Below are 12500 nucleotides of genomic sequence, written 5' to 3'. Positions count from 1 at the left end.
ATTCCAGTGTGGCAATCAATACCTGTTTCCCTTTCTGACAAACTAGAGTCAGTACAGAGACGTGCTCTCAAGATCATATACCCAGCTGAAAGTTACAACATGCCCTTCAACGTGCTCAAATAGCTAGCTTATCTACTAGATGCCTTACATAATTTGCACCCCTTACATAATTTAATTGCTACCTAGGCGGGTTGGCCCAATTGCCCATATAGCCTAAGGAACTTGAAAGACCATATTTATTTAATATTTAGAAACTGTGAAAAGTGTAAATTAAACTAAACGAACTGAGGACTTTTTTGTGTTTAAATATTTTGTGTTAATGTTTTATTTTTCTTGTATATTGTGAAAAGTGTAAAACCAAATGAACTGAGAACTTTTTATGTTAATTTATATATTTTGTGTAAATATTTTATTTTTCTTGTATATTGTACATGATTTTATATAGATTTTATATTCTTATAACATCCCATATTCTAGTTCGATAATTTAGTATGTAGTACTACAAGAGAACTTAATAAACTATTATAATTATAACTGGGGGCTGGTGGTTTAAATTCTATTTGCAAGAAAAGTGACTATACATGAACCTCAATTTTTTTCAGTTTATGCTGTTATATAGTAATTTTACAACAGTGAGTCTGCCAAGTAGTTAATCCTATATTATATAGAATAACTTTGTTGGTGAGCTGCAGGTGATGGCCAGATTTCAATGTTATTTCCATTCAATATTCCTTTTGCATAATATTCCTGAAGCTGAACAGATGACAACTAAGACTCGCAGTGTGGAGTTGGTAAAGAAGGCAGATAAGGAAGGTAGCTTAGAGGTTTGGCTAGTCAGTCTAGCAAAATGTCCATAATGAGGCAGACAGTCTATAGTACATGTATCAGTTGGAGTTGAGGCTCATAGCATGCAGCTTGTATCATTTGCAGGCTTCCAGATAAGTTTGTAAGGCAGGGTGTGAACAGGGAATTTAAGCAGGTCAAATTTGCACAGTTCCCACTGAACCAATTAAATATAAAGTTTCTAATATTTGTCGGGTCATGAAGCTGACCATGTAGGGTTTTTGACCCGAGACACCCCTCTTTTCTGAAACACTAACTTGGTACTTGCCCATAACAAAAAGAATCAGCTGACCGAGAGTAGTTTTAAGGCAAAAGATAATTATTCTGCAGCTGACAGCCCTCTTGCATTTGCGCATATGATGCATAATACAATTTGCATCTCTTTTTATACATTACTTCATCCCTTTAATACTTATTCTTTTTTTGTTCTTGATTGTGGATTTTCGTGACTGTATAGGCCAGTCAGCTGTCACATTTTATGCCATTATTTCTCATTATTTTATTTGTACACCTTATTTTAATTTACAGTGGAGCTACCAAAGCAGGTCACCGTAGCTATTATTAAACCTGATGCTGTTAAAGCAGGCCTTGTTGATGAGATCATACAGAAGGTAACCCATTTATGCGTTATTGTCATAGATTTTCTTTAGTTTTCAGGGCTAATGAGATGAGTGTTTTGAGCTAATCATCCAAAGACTAGGAAATTCTGTTTATTGCTTTAACTAGCCACAAAATAATGCACCATTATCCAATGTTATGAGCTGGCCTTATTTTCAATAATTTCGTTTGGTGAATGGGAGGTCAGTGACCACAGTTATAAGTAAATTAATCTTGTTTCAGTCGTATAGCCACAACAATATTATTTTACTGTTAATAATTATTGTTGGTCCTATGACAGTGACAAGATTGCATGCTTATATTGGATAATGCCTTTGGTCCTTGCCCTTTGCCATCTAAAAATAACGTTGCAATATTGGGTCATTATTAACCCATTCACACCTCAAACGCCCTAGGACGCCTCCCCCCCCCTTCCCTGACAAGTAAATCGTCCAGCGTTAGACAAAGTAAAATCTGTCACTGTCAGGGCTCCATGGTTAAAAAGCCGTTTGGTGCTGGAGAAGTGGATAGAAACAAACTTGTTATAAGTGAATATTTGCAGACTTTTCTCTCTTCAAAATGTGCTCAAAAAATCTTTTATTTTGTAATTGCACGAGTCTCTTTATTAGAAGTAGAACCTGATCCTCAGTATGTTGAACTTGCATGATATGAGATGTCCAGCCACTTAACCCTTTCTGCCCCGTGGGGTTCCCCATTGACGAGTAAAATTGTCTGGCGTTAGACAGAGTAAAATCTATAAGTGGCACTATTGGGAGTGAAAGGGTTAAGAGTGAAAAGATTGATCATTATACTACATTGTAATCATTTTAATTTGGTTCACAGGTTGAGGAGTCTGGAATGGAAGTTTTGCAAAAGGAGGAAAAGATCCTGTCAAAAGAAGAAGCTGCAGAATTTTATAAACAGCATGAAGGATCTGAGCACTTTGATTCACTGGTTGAATTTATGTCAAGGTATTTTCCATTACACCCTGCGAGCAGAGCCTCCTTTCGTCTTTTTCTTTACTGAGGAGGGGAAAAGTAGGCTCTGCCCAAATCGCGTCAACTCTTTGAAGCCGCTGCAGCCCGAGCTTCTGGACTAGTCAATCTTGTTTTCTCTCGTCAAACCAGTTTTTCCAGTGCGAGCGTCCGTTTAGTGACAAAACCGATGGTTATAACGGAGCCCGCTGTACCATGAAAAAGCAAGATAGCGGCGAGATGTGGCATATTAGGCTTGGGTTCGAGACTGTATCCTGGCAACATGCAGCGCATATTCAAAAAAGATCTTACTCGATTCATGCAGAGCCTTTCTCGAGAACACCAAAATCGAGCAAGCAAAAGAAAGGCTCTGCTAGCAGGGTGTTTCCATTATTGTGTTGTTTCCTTCTGGTTGCTTTTAGTGATGGCGAACTGAGAGAATTTTTATTGCAGTACTATAGACCGTATTCATAAATGGCGGCTAAGTAATTATTCTTTTGTCTTTATGCTAATTTTCCTAACTAGCCTTGTAAACACGAGCAAAATCCAAAAGAATTTGTGTTTCAAAGTGAGGCTAGTTAGGATGATTAACACAAAGACAAAAGAATTTCTTGACCACCTGCTTTTATGAATACGGTCTATAACTGAAATTGACTTGTCCTGATTTGTAACTACATAGTTCTGCAGAACTCAGAAAAAGAGAAAATAAGTCCTGAAATATTTCGGGAAAATGTGAAAGGTGTAGTAGTACGTCAACCAATCACAGTTAAGTTTAGAACATCTTAATGTGACAGCTAGCTGGAAAAAAGCACGTCGCTGCTTTAATAGATCATTCATGAACTTACACTATTGACAAGCTGCTTCTAGATAAAGACTACATCTTTAATAGGGCTTGCATGCAATGTATGTTAACAGCTGACCATGTGGCCTATATAGCTTTATTGTGGGCCATATTCATACAAAATATGTTTATTGTTTTCATTTTAGTGGCCCCTGCATGACTCTGCTGCTCAGCAAAGCAAGCAATACACCAGATACAGGAGATGGTACCATTGAGTATTTCCGTGATCTTATTGGACCAAAAGATGTCAACATTGCTAAGGAGGAAGCCCCTACAAGGTGGAAATTGCTTCATTGATTTTTTTTAGTGGTACAGTGTACATGGCTTCAGCCAGCTCAATTCTTATTTGACAAGATCTTTAATAAAATCAGTGGAAGAAATTATCATTAAAAGTCAGTCGTGAGGCCACTAATATGAGACTATTTAAGTGTCCCGCTCTAGTATTGGAGGCAAAGTGTTGAAGGGGAGATGTTTTTGAGTAGACAAAGATGTTTCTTACCTTTTAACCCATAAACTGACCCCCATTGAGGAGTAAAATTGCCTGGCATTGGACAGGGTAGTATTCTAGATGACAAAACAGAAGGACAGACAGACCCAGAAAGTGTTCCTGGGATTTAAATCATGCCATGGACTCACAGTGGACCTGCAAGTTGTTGACTGACTGAGAAATCCAATTTGCAGTTGGCAATGTATTATACATGCAGTAAGTTTTGTGGAAGTTTTATACTCAATAATTGACTTGAAATGCTTGCTTGCGTTTGCGATTGATAGTAGATGTTGTGCAATCTTTCAGCTTGAGGGCTCTTTATGGGACCGACACTGTCATGAATGCAGTCCATGGCTGTGACTCTGCTGAAAGTGCAGCGAGGTAGGTCCATCTTGTTTTCAATAAAGAAACTAGAAAGAAGTGGTTACATTTACCGGCTGGGAAGGGGGGGGGGGGGGGGGCCCCCATATGGAACAGACAGGGATGCTCTTCGGAAATTTTGAATTTAACCCCTAAAGGAGACCATCTGGGCGTGGCTCAAGCTTTTTGTGACCCCTAAAGGAGACCAATCTAGGCGTGGCTTAAGCAAATTTTGACCTTGGTGGCTTAAAATATTGGCGCTTTGCCCCAAACACCCTAAGCGAGACCAAAATGCAAAATTTACACACCTAAGCGAGACGACGAGCATCCCCGTCTGTTTCATATGGGAGTCCCCCACTGGGTTACATTTACATGCATAATAATGCCTATAAGGCTGGACTTTACAGATTGGTAACCACTTCGAAGATCACTAAGGGGTGGTGCTTTGGATGATGACACTCTGAAATTAAAAATATTTTGAACTGAAAATGTTTTTACCTTTTTTGAAACTTTGCATGACAATTCTCCCCAGGAAGGGGGACTCCTATATAAAAAGGGCAGGGATAGGGAGCTCGTCGGAAATTTTAAATTAAACCCCTAAAGGAGACCAATCTGGGCATGGGTCAGGCTTTTTTTTTGACCCCTAAAAGGGACCATAATATTAAAACACAAATAAATAAATAATACGGTGACTTTTAATGATGGCAAAAACAGTATCATCTAACACTTTCACCAATGTGAAGAAATATTAAAGTTCAAAATAAACGACAACATATACACTTTTATATTTCTTTGCTCATTTCTCTCTCTTAACTGCATGACACTTTTCTCTCTTAATCCAATGTACCTGCATGTTTTGTCGTTAAAGGAATGTTCTTTTGAAATGTCTATTTCTTAATTTTAGAGAGCTTGCTTTCTTTTATCCTGACTTTGTGGCACCTACAGTAATTCAAAGGAGGAAAAAGAAGCGTTTACAGAGAACGCTTGCACTTATCAGACCAGATGCATTGAGGACACGTAGAGGTAATGGCAATGGTTTCTATTCTGGGCAAAGTTGTTCAATAAGGGTTATTTTTAGTCCCTGCCTAAATGTGACAGCTAATTTCCATTCAAGTATGAGCGGATCAACAAGGTTGAACTAAAAGATCTAACCAGGGGCCTGTTTCTCGAAAGTCCGAAACTTTATGGCCATTTTCGGGTGTCATAATTCCCTCTGGATCTCAAGAACGGAGAGGATTTAAGGCGTCAATTTTCACAGTCAGTTTGCTTTTTGTTACCTTGAAAACATGTTAAAAGATCGGCTTTCCTGAACCAGTGGTTGGCAGGTTCACAAATGGCTTTTTGGGACTTTCGAGAAACAGGCTCCAGGCACCTTTGGGAGGTGCTGTAAGGTCTACACGCAACCTACAACAGGTGGCTTTGTTGGTATAATAAGCTGCTGGGTTTTTGGGGAAGGAAGTGGGGGGGGGGGGGGGACTGGAGAACCAGGAGGAGAAGCCTCAGTGCAGGATAAACAACCCACACAAAGTCAGCATACCTATTGCATTATTTAGGATTTGAAGCTGGGTGACATTAGTGGGAGGCGGGTCCTATCACCTCCTTTGTTGATCCCTGGTCCCTTTGGAATTGGATACTTGGAACTAGGTTTGGAACAACTTGGAACTGACATTTTCAATGAATTTTGTTCTGGTGTGCGCAACATAACAGTGCGATGCACCTTACCATGGCCACCTAGCAAAGTTTTTTACAAATTGTCCACCAATCAGGATGTGTGAATTTGATTGACAGTCACGCCTCCTTTCAAAGTTTGCGCAGTTGTAAGTTGAACACCGTTGCATGGGTTGTTGAGTTGACGTATTTACACATAATTGTCAAATGTGAAAGTTTGTTGGGTGGCCAAGGTGAGGCGCATTGCACTGTAACACAAGAGGTCATGGTCATCCTTTACTTGAGAACAAAGACATGGTTCAAACAATCCCTTTCTAAAGTGATCTTAATTTATGATAATGAAATTAAAGAGCGATGCATTATTTTGTTGAAGACCATACTCCATTTTAAAAGACATGACCTTAACTGAGTATACGTAATTCATTAGTCTTTTTTATGCTGTCTCAAACTTTTGTATTCCTTTTCTCATTTGTCTTGAAATTAGTTTGCATGTTTTTTTTGAAATTGTCATCCTGTTTATTCATAGTTATTTGTTTTTTTAGGGTCCATACTTACAAAGATTGAAGAAGCAGGGTTTGCTATTGCCATGTCGAAAGAAATGACATTATCGCGAGAACAAGCAGAGGCCTTCTATGCGGAACATAAAGATGCAGAATTCTTTGAGACCTTGGTTACAAACATGAGCAGGTTTGTTTTGATGATACTGTTATTAGGATTTTTTAGTGCTTTGATGAGAGCATGAATTATTGGCTTAAATTGGGTTTCTTATGTCATCTGGAACTGTGACATGACCACTTGTATGACCTTAAGGACGTTCGCGCCCATTGCTACTGCGCATCCTTACAGCGCACGCAAATTCACATGCCACATCATGCATCGAGCGTGCGCGCTAAGTACTAAAATGAACAATGATAGGGCAGATGGCCATTGCTATAGCTTTGCTTGGATTTAACGATCTTGGGTATTTGGTGACCCCTACTTTTCTGTTCAGAAACATATTTTATTTACAATTATCTCCACATTGTCCAAAAATGAATCAATGTGGGAAGGTAAAACTAACTAAATTCACTTGATGGGTCCTGTGACTTAAACAAAGTTTGGTAGAGAACATTTCACTTCAAAGATGTAATTGCAATGTTTTTGGGCTTACAGACACTAGATGTGGCCTTATTCGCTAAAGAAGCCGGAGTTTTTCAGATTTAGGGTGTTCTTCTGGGCAAGTTCTCTCTAAAACGAAGTCGGTGACCCCCCATTTTTTTACATTTCAGACATCACTAACTCATCATCTTTCAACAAACAGAAAAAAATCAATGTTAGAAAATTTTCGCGCGAACGTCCTTAAGGGTCTGTCCGCAAGGTACATGTACAGTACCAGGGAAAAGTAAGTTGACAGTCTCTTAGGAGTCTCAACTTGATCCTCGACCCTTGATTCTCGCGAGGTTAAAGGATCGAGAATCAAGGAACGACAATCAAGAATCAACCCGAGAATCTAGTAAAAGGAATTGAGAAACTAATGAGCTGGTCGCATGAGCGCATCTGGAAATATGAATGAAAGATAAGCTTGCCAAAGTCTCTTGGAGAATATTTCCTTGGGAGTAACAGAAAACGAGCAAGTTTAGTCGTCTTTTGAAGTGGGAAAAAATTGCAACAAATGACGCTATTCTGTGCGATTGCGGAGGAGATAAGTATTTTTTGGCCATATGAAACTATGATCGAAACATACTCAACAATCACACAGAGTGTAAACAGTCTTTGACACAATCGGACCAGAGTGGTATTTCAAGTTTATACAACAAAGGCTTCTAATCCAGAACGCCATCCGCCCGACAATAATGATTTAGCTGTAACCTACATTATGTAGCTTGTTATTGAAAATTACTTTGGTAGTATTTCGAGGGAGAAAATTCTTCTACTGTGAAATCTCTATTAAGCAGCCACCCTCGGTACAACAGCTAGTGGCCACTTAATGGAGGTTGGCCACTTGATAGAGGTGTCGTCAGAAATTAGCATAATCTTTAGTAGAAATGTCACCTTATTCTAAAACAAACACCTTTAGAGGCTGGTGACAACTTTCGCACAAGAAACAACTCTAATACCAAACAAAAATACAGTAGTCCTAGAAAAAACAAATTGTCCTTAAAATGTTGAGATGGAGTTCTCCCAACTTTATTAACATGAACAATCTAAACTATGGCCTAAACTGAGTTGATTTTATAACCGGAAAAGGAGGCAATGTTTGTAACTTGGAGGAAGGAGGGAAGTAAGTCTGTCACTGAAAAGCCAAACTTATTGTATTGAAATCTTGTTGGCCACTTAATAGAGGTGAAAACAATAGAAGAACTCTCATCGGGATGGCCAAAAGGTGGCCGTGGGCGCTTAAAAGAGGTGCGATTTACAATATTATTCTAAAACTATTTTGGGACTTTGATTGGTGGCCGCTTAATAGCTAGAGGGTGCATGGCCAATTAATGGAGGTTCTACTGTATTCTGTCTGTTGGAGAGTCCCTTTTTATAACTATCCTTTAATTACTTGATGTATTTAGTCATTATTAATGAATTTGCAGTGGACCAATGTTGGCCTTATGTCTGGCTCGTGAGGATGCTGTTGAGGGTTGGAGAGAATTGTTAGGGCCCAAAGATGTGTCGGAAGCTGCAGAAAAGGCCCCAGACAGGTACAGTGGCTTCCGGCATATTTATTTATTTATTTTTTGTCATGCAGATTGTATGTGACAATAATGTACTTTAGTATAAATACTTGGTGAATATTCATCAATAATCACTTTTAAGCTCTAGGTGTAAAAGAGGATCCCTAGGAGAACAATATGAGAGACCCCTAGGAAGAATTTAATTACTAAACAATACCAGCATTTAAAATTATTTTGAAGAATATTAAAGCAAAATATGTTATCATGCATTAGAATAATTTAGTCATGCATTAAGACGGAATTTAGTGAATCCATAGAAACAAAATACATTATCATTATTGCAGTACACATTACATTCGGATGTTGTCTGCAGTTATATGTCAGTCTCTAGCTGCTTAATATGAGTCCTTAGTTTTTAGATGTTGGAAGGAATCATTACATATTAAGAAGATTATTGAATTGTACCTTAAAGATCCTTTCATGGAATTTGTAAATTTTAAGGTTCTCTTAATTTATTTTTCATATTGCGAGGAAGGTCAAACACATTTGCTACCTCCAGGTAACCTACAAGCTAGGATCAATAATTTGTAAACACATTATGTCAGACTGAAATTCACAAAATGGGAAAAAAGAAATTTCAAATGTTATCCCCAACAACTCAGAGTTTCCACGTAGCTCATGCCTTTTAAATTCATTTAGCTGCATAGCAAATAAGTACATAAAAAGTAAAATGCAACAGTTAACTAAAGTAAAAATAACAATAATAACAATAATAATAATAATAATAATTATTATTATTATTATTTGTTATTAAAGTAAACAAGTGAAGTGAAATGAATATTGTAAAGTAAACTTAAAGAAGCTGAGAACTAGATTGAGTAGATACATCAAGTAGCAGGCATTAATTCACATCAAGAGAAATAAGCAACTTGAAGTTAACTGTAAAACTACACTCTGTTATTTTATAACTAATGGAAGCAAATGAAGGTAATACTTGTTAAGGTAAATTAAAGTCAGTGTGTGCTTGACAGATATGACAGTTTATTATTGTCCAGGATTGACCCTAATTAAATGCCGTCGGATTTCAATAAGCATCAAGATCGAAATGTCACTTTGCTCTTCTTTCCCAACTTCAACATCACTCATGTCTTGGAATACAGACAAATAACGTCACAAAGTGTCCCACAAGTGCTGCTCGTCAAGTAAAGATAAATCGCTACATTTACCCTAAGCTACAAAATTAATGCTTATCTTTACCCTTACCTCATTGTTGGAAATGGGCAGCAAAGGCTTAGACATAAAGGGATACTTCGTGTTGGATGTCAAAATTGGGGTTGCATCTATTTATAGCGTCATTTCTGGACATAAGTGGTACTTGATGTTAATTCAATAATATTGCACTAGATAGTATAATAATAGACCATAATTTTTACAGTTGTAGCTAAGTTACCGGGCCTAAGAATGGAAGCGAGGCTGCCGGTGACCCTGTTTTTATACAAACCTTCATGCTTTTGTAATGTTAATATGGACTAATTAGAATTACAAAAACACAATTTACATGATAAAAGCAGTGGGGCCGTATCAATGCAAGGCCACTGGCAGCCTCGCAGCCATTCATAGGCTAGGTTGCTATGCCAACAACTGTAAAATGGCCTATTTATGTGAATGTAACTGCACTTAAGTTCTTACGTACTGATTATATTATTGATCATGTGCTATGCACTTGCCAATGGCTGACAGGTTAAAATCACTGCCTAACTGTTAAGCATGTTGCACAAACATTTAAACTTGGCTTAATTAATTCCTAGGCTCAGAGTGTGTGCAAATTCCAATATTATTTTGTTTCAAATTCATGAATGGGGTATTGTTCCTTTGGACAAAATGCATTATATACTGAGATGGGTTGGATCAAGAAACCAGTCACTGGGTTGCTATATAGACAATAATTTTGGCCCCAGTTTCCTGTGCAAAATATTGGATAGCAAATATCAACAAAACAAAAATTCTTCCAAAACAAAGTACCGGGTAATAGTATTATTTGGGACAGGCAGGTACAAAACACCAGTTACAGGTCACAGGTCCAGGTCACAGGTCATTATTTTACCAATATAGAAACAACCCTAATTGCATGTTTACAAAATATTAAAATGCTAACATTAGGCCTTAATTAGGCCAAAGGCTAGCTTTAATGAATGTTTAGGATACTTTCTGTATTGGCAAAAATAATAATGACCTGTGACCTGTGACGTTTTTTTTTGTACCTGCTGATTTGGGACCCTAAGCAATGTCAACATTAACAAGGATGGCAGGGACAAAAACAAGAGATTTGAAGAGCAAAAACTGTGAATCACCTCAAAGGTGCATTTGAAATTTTGGCACATTTCTTTGCCATTTTCGTTAAACCAACGAAATGAAGTTGCCAAATTTGAGGTTTTGTGGATAACATGAACATGTAACATTTACGTTTTGACAGGCAATACAGTTTATGCCAATTTAATCTCGGGACAGTGGGCATAAATGTGAAACAAGTTGCCATAATCCAAAAATTATCCCTGGCCTGCAATGAGAAATCACGTTTCCCTGCTACATTCTCATTCTCGTCCATGCCGTCATTGCTAACTGTTCTAATTATGGTGAACAAGACTTCATCTTTTGCTTGAAATCTGCCCTTTCAATAATTTGTTGCTTAAGAATGGCTACAGACAGAGAAAGGAAAAAAGGAAGATTTCAAAAAGATGTTAAAAGTGTAATAATATAAAAAAATCGTTACTTCAAAGAACAGTTTATTGGAGCATTAAACCAACCTGTCAACAATATTGGAATGGATTTGTAGATAAGCTGTGGAACATTATAACTACAAAGATGCAGAGCTACTCAAAAATTAATGTTTGAAAGGTTGTTAACATCAGTATTAACACAGTGCTAGCATCTTTGGCTCTTGGGGTATCAAAAAAAAGTTGAATGCATTTTGGAACAGTGAGGCCTCAGGTTTTTCTGCTGTCAGTTCACAGTAATTTATAACTGGAGAAGTAATAATTACCATAAATTATGCAGCTTCAGGCACCAGTTTCATGTAGAAGACAGTCCTATCAATCCCTTGCATGGATCCGATTCAACCGTGGCGGCAGAAAAGGAAATCCAGCAGTTTTTCCCAATGCAGTCTACTGTAGCTGTTATCAAGCCAGAAATGGAACCAGATAAAAGGGGTTAGCATAAATAATATTACTTGTTTAAAGCTTTTGATACTTACCGTTAATGTCTATACTTTGTTTGTATGGGCCTTGCTCACCAATGTGCCTAATTGACTCCCAAGCCAGCCTGAACCGGCCATACTTGGTATTTTACTCTGTCTAACGCGAGACGATTTTACTCGTCCATGGGGATCGAACCCCCGGCAATCAATGGGATAAACAATCTACAGTAGACCTTTTTACAGTTTATGTGCTTAGTTACCTAGCCTTTAAATGGAATTGAGGCTGGAGTAGACCTTCTTCCCAGCTCTTCCTATGTTAATGATTTTGTTCTCATGTTAACCAATTGGAACTTACATAAATAAAGAAAAGCATTGAGGTTTCTATCAAAACAATGTGAACTTAAGCCTCACTTTCATTCATAGGCCAATTAGCACACAACTGTAAAAATGGTCTATTTTCATTCATTCATTTAGTTTGCATAACTGCTACAGTTTTATGTAGGTAAATAGTTTAATAAATATTTCTTTCATGATTATTTTGCACAGAGGATGTGATACAGCGAATCAAAGAAGCAGGCTTTAAGATTCAGTTTGAGAAGGAGGTGACCCTAACTAAAGACTTAGCAGCTCAGTTCTACCAGGAACATGAAGGAAAAGACTTCTATGATGGACTTACAGATCATATGTCTAGGTATACAACCGGTTGGTTAAAGCCACTGATATCTATACTTTGATACTGTGATCATGCGTCATACCTTTCAGGAATACTGTGGCATTGCAAACAAGAATTTCAAGGACTACAACTGTTACAGCTATATATTTATTTTTATTAATTGCAGTGGACCAACATTATTTATGGTACTATCAAGAGAGGATGCAGTCAGTGGCTGGA

The 12500-nt window shown here is 37.7% G+C and overlaps 1 protein-coding gene across 2 annotated transcripts in view; it reads left to right on the top strand.

The window, feature by feature from the left end:
• Positions 1-12500, top strand: part of LOC137984687 (thioredoxin domain-containing protein 3 homolog) — a 37721-nt gene that overhangs the window by 7662 nt on the left and 17559 nt on the right. The window contains exons 7-17 of one of the 2 annotated variants that reach the window (XM_068831929.1): positions 1372-1454; positions 2284-2411; positions 3402-3533; positions 4049-4123; positions 5007-5125; positions 6313-6457; positions 8335-8442; positions 8951-8974; positions 11470-11621; positions 12155-12299; positions 12448-12500. The exon at positions 12448-12500 is cut by the window's right edge and continues 55 nt beyond it. In XM_068831929.1, the coding sequence (XP_068688030.1) occupies positions 1372-1454; positions 2284-2411; positions 3402-3533; positions 4049-4123; positions 5007-5125; positions 6313-6457; positions 8335-8442; positions 8951-8974; positions 11470-11621; positions 12155-12299; positions 12448-12500 (1164 nt within the window). The remainder of the gene's footprint in view (positions 1-1371; positions 1455-2283; positions 2412-3401; positions 3534-4048; positions 4124-5006; positions 5126-6312; positions 6458-8334; positions 8443-8950; positions 8975-11469; positions 11622-12154; positions 12300-12447) is intronic. The other variant, XM_068831931.1, reaches the window with a different exon arrangement.

This window comes from Montipora foliosa, chromosome 14 (assembly GCF_036669935.1).
Source record: "Montipora foliosa isolate CH-2021 chromosome 14, ASM3666993v2, whole genome shotgun sequence".
NCBI lineage: Eukaryota > Metazoa > Cnidaria > Anthozoa > Scleractinia > Acroporidae > Montipora > Montipora foliosa.
Note: the sequence above shows the minus strand (reverse complement) of the source record. Positions and strands in the feature narration are given on the sequence as shown.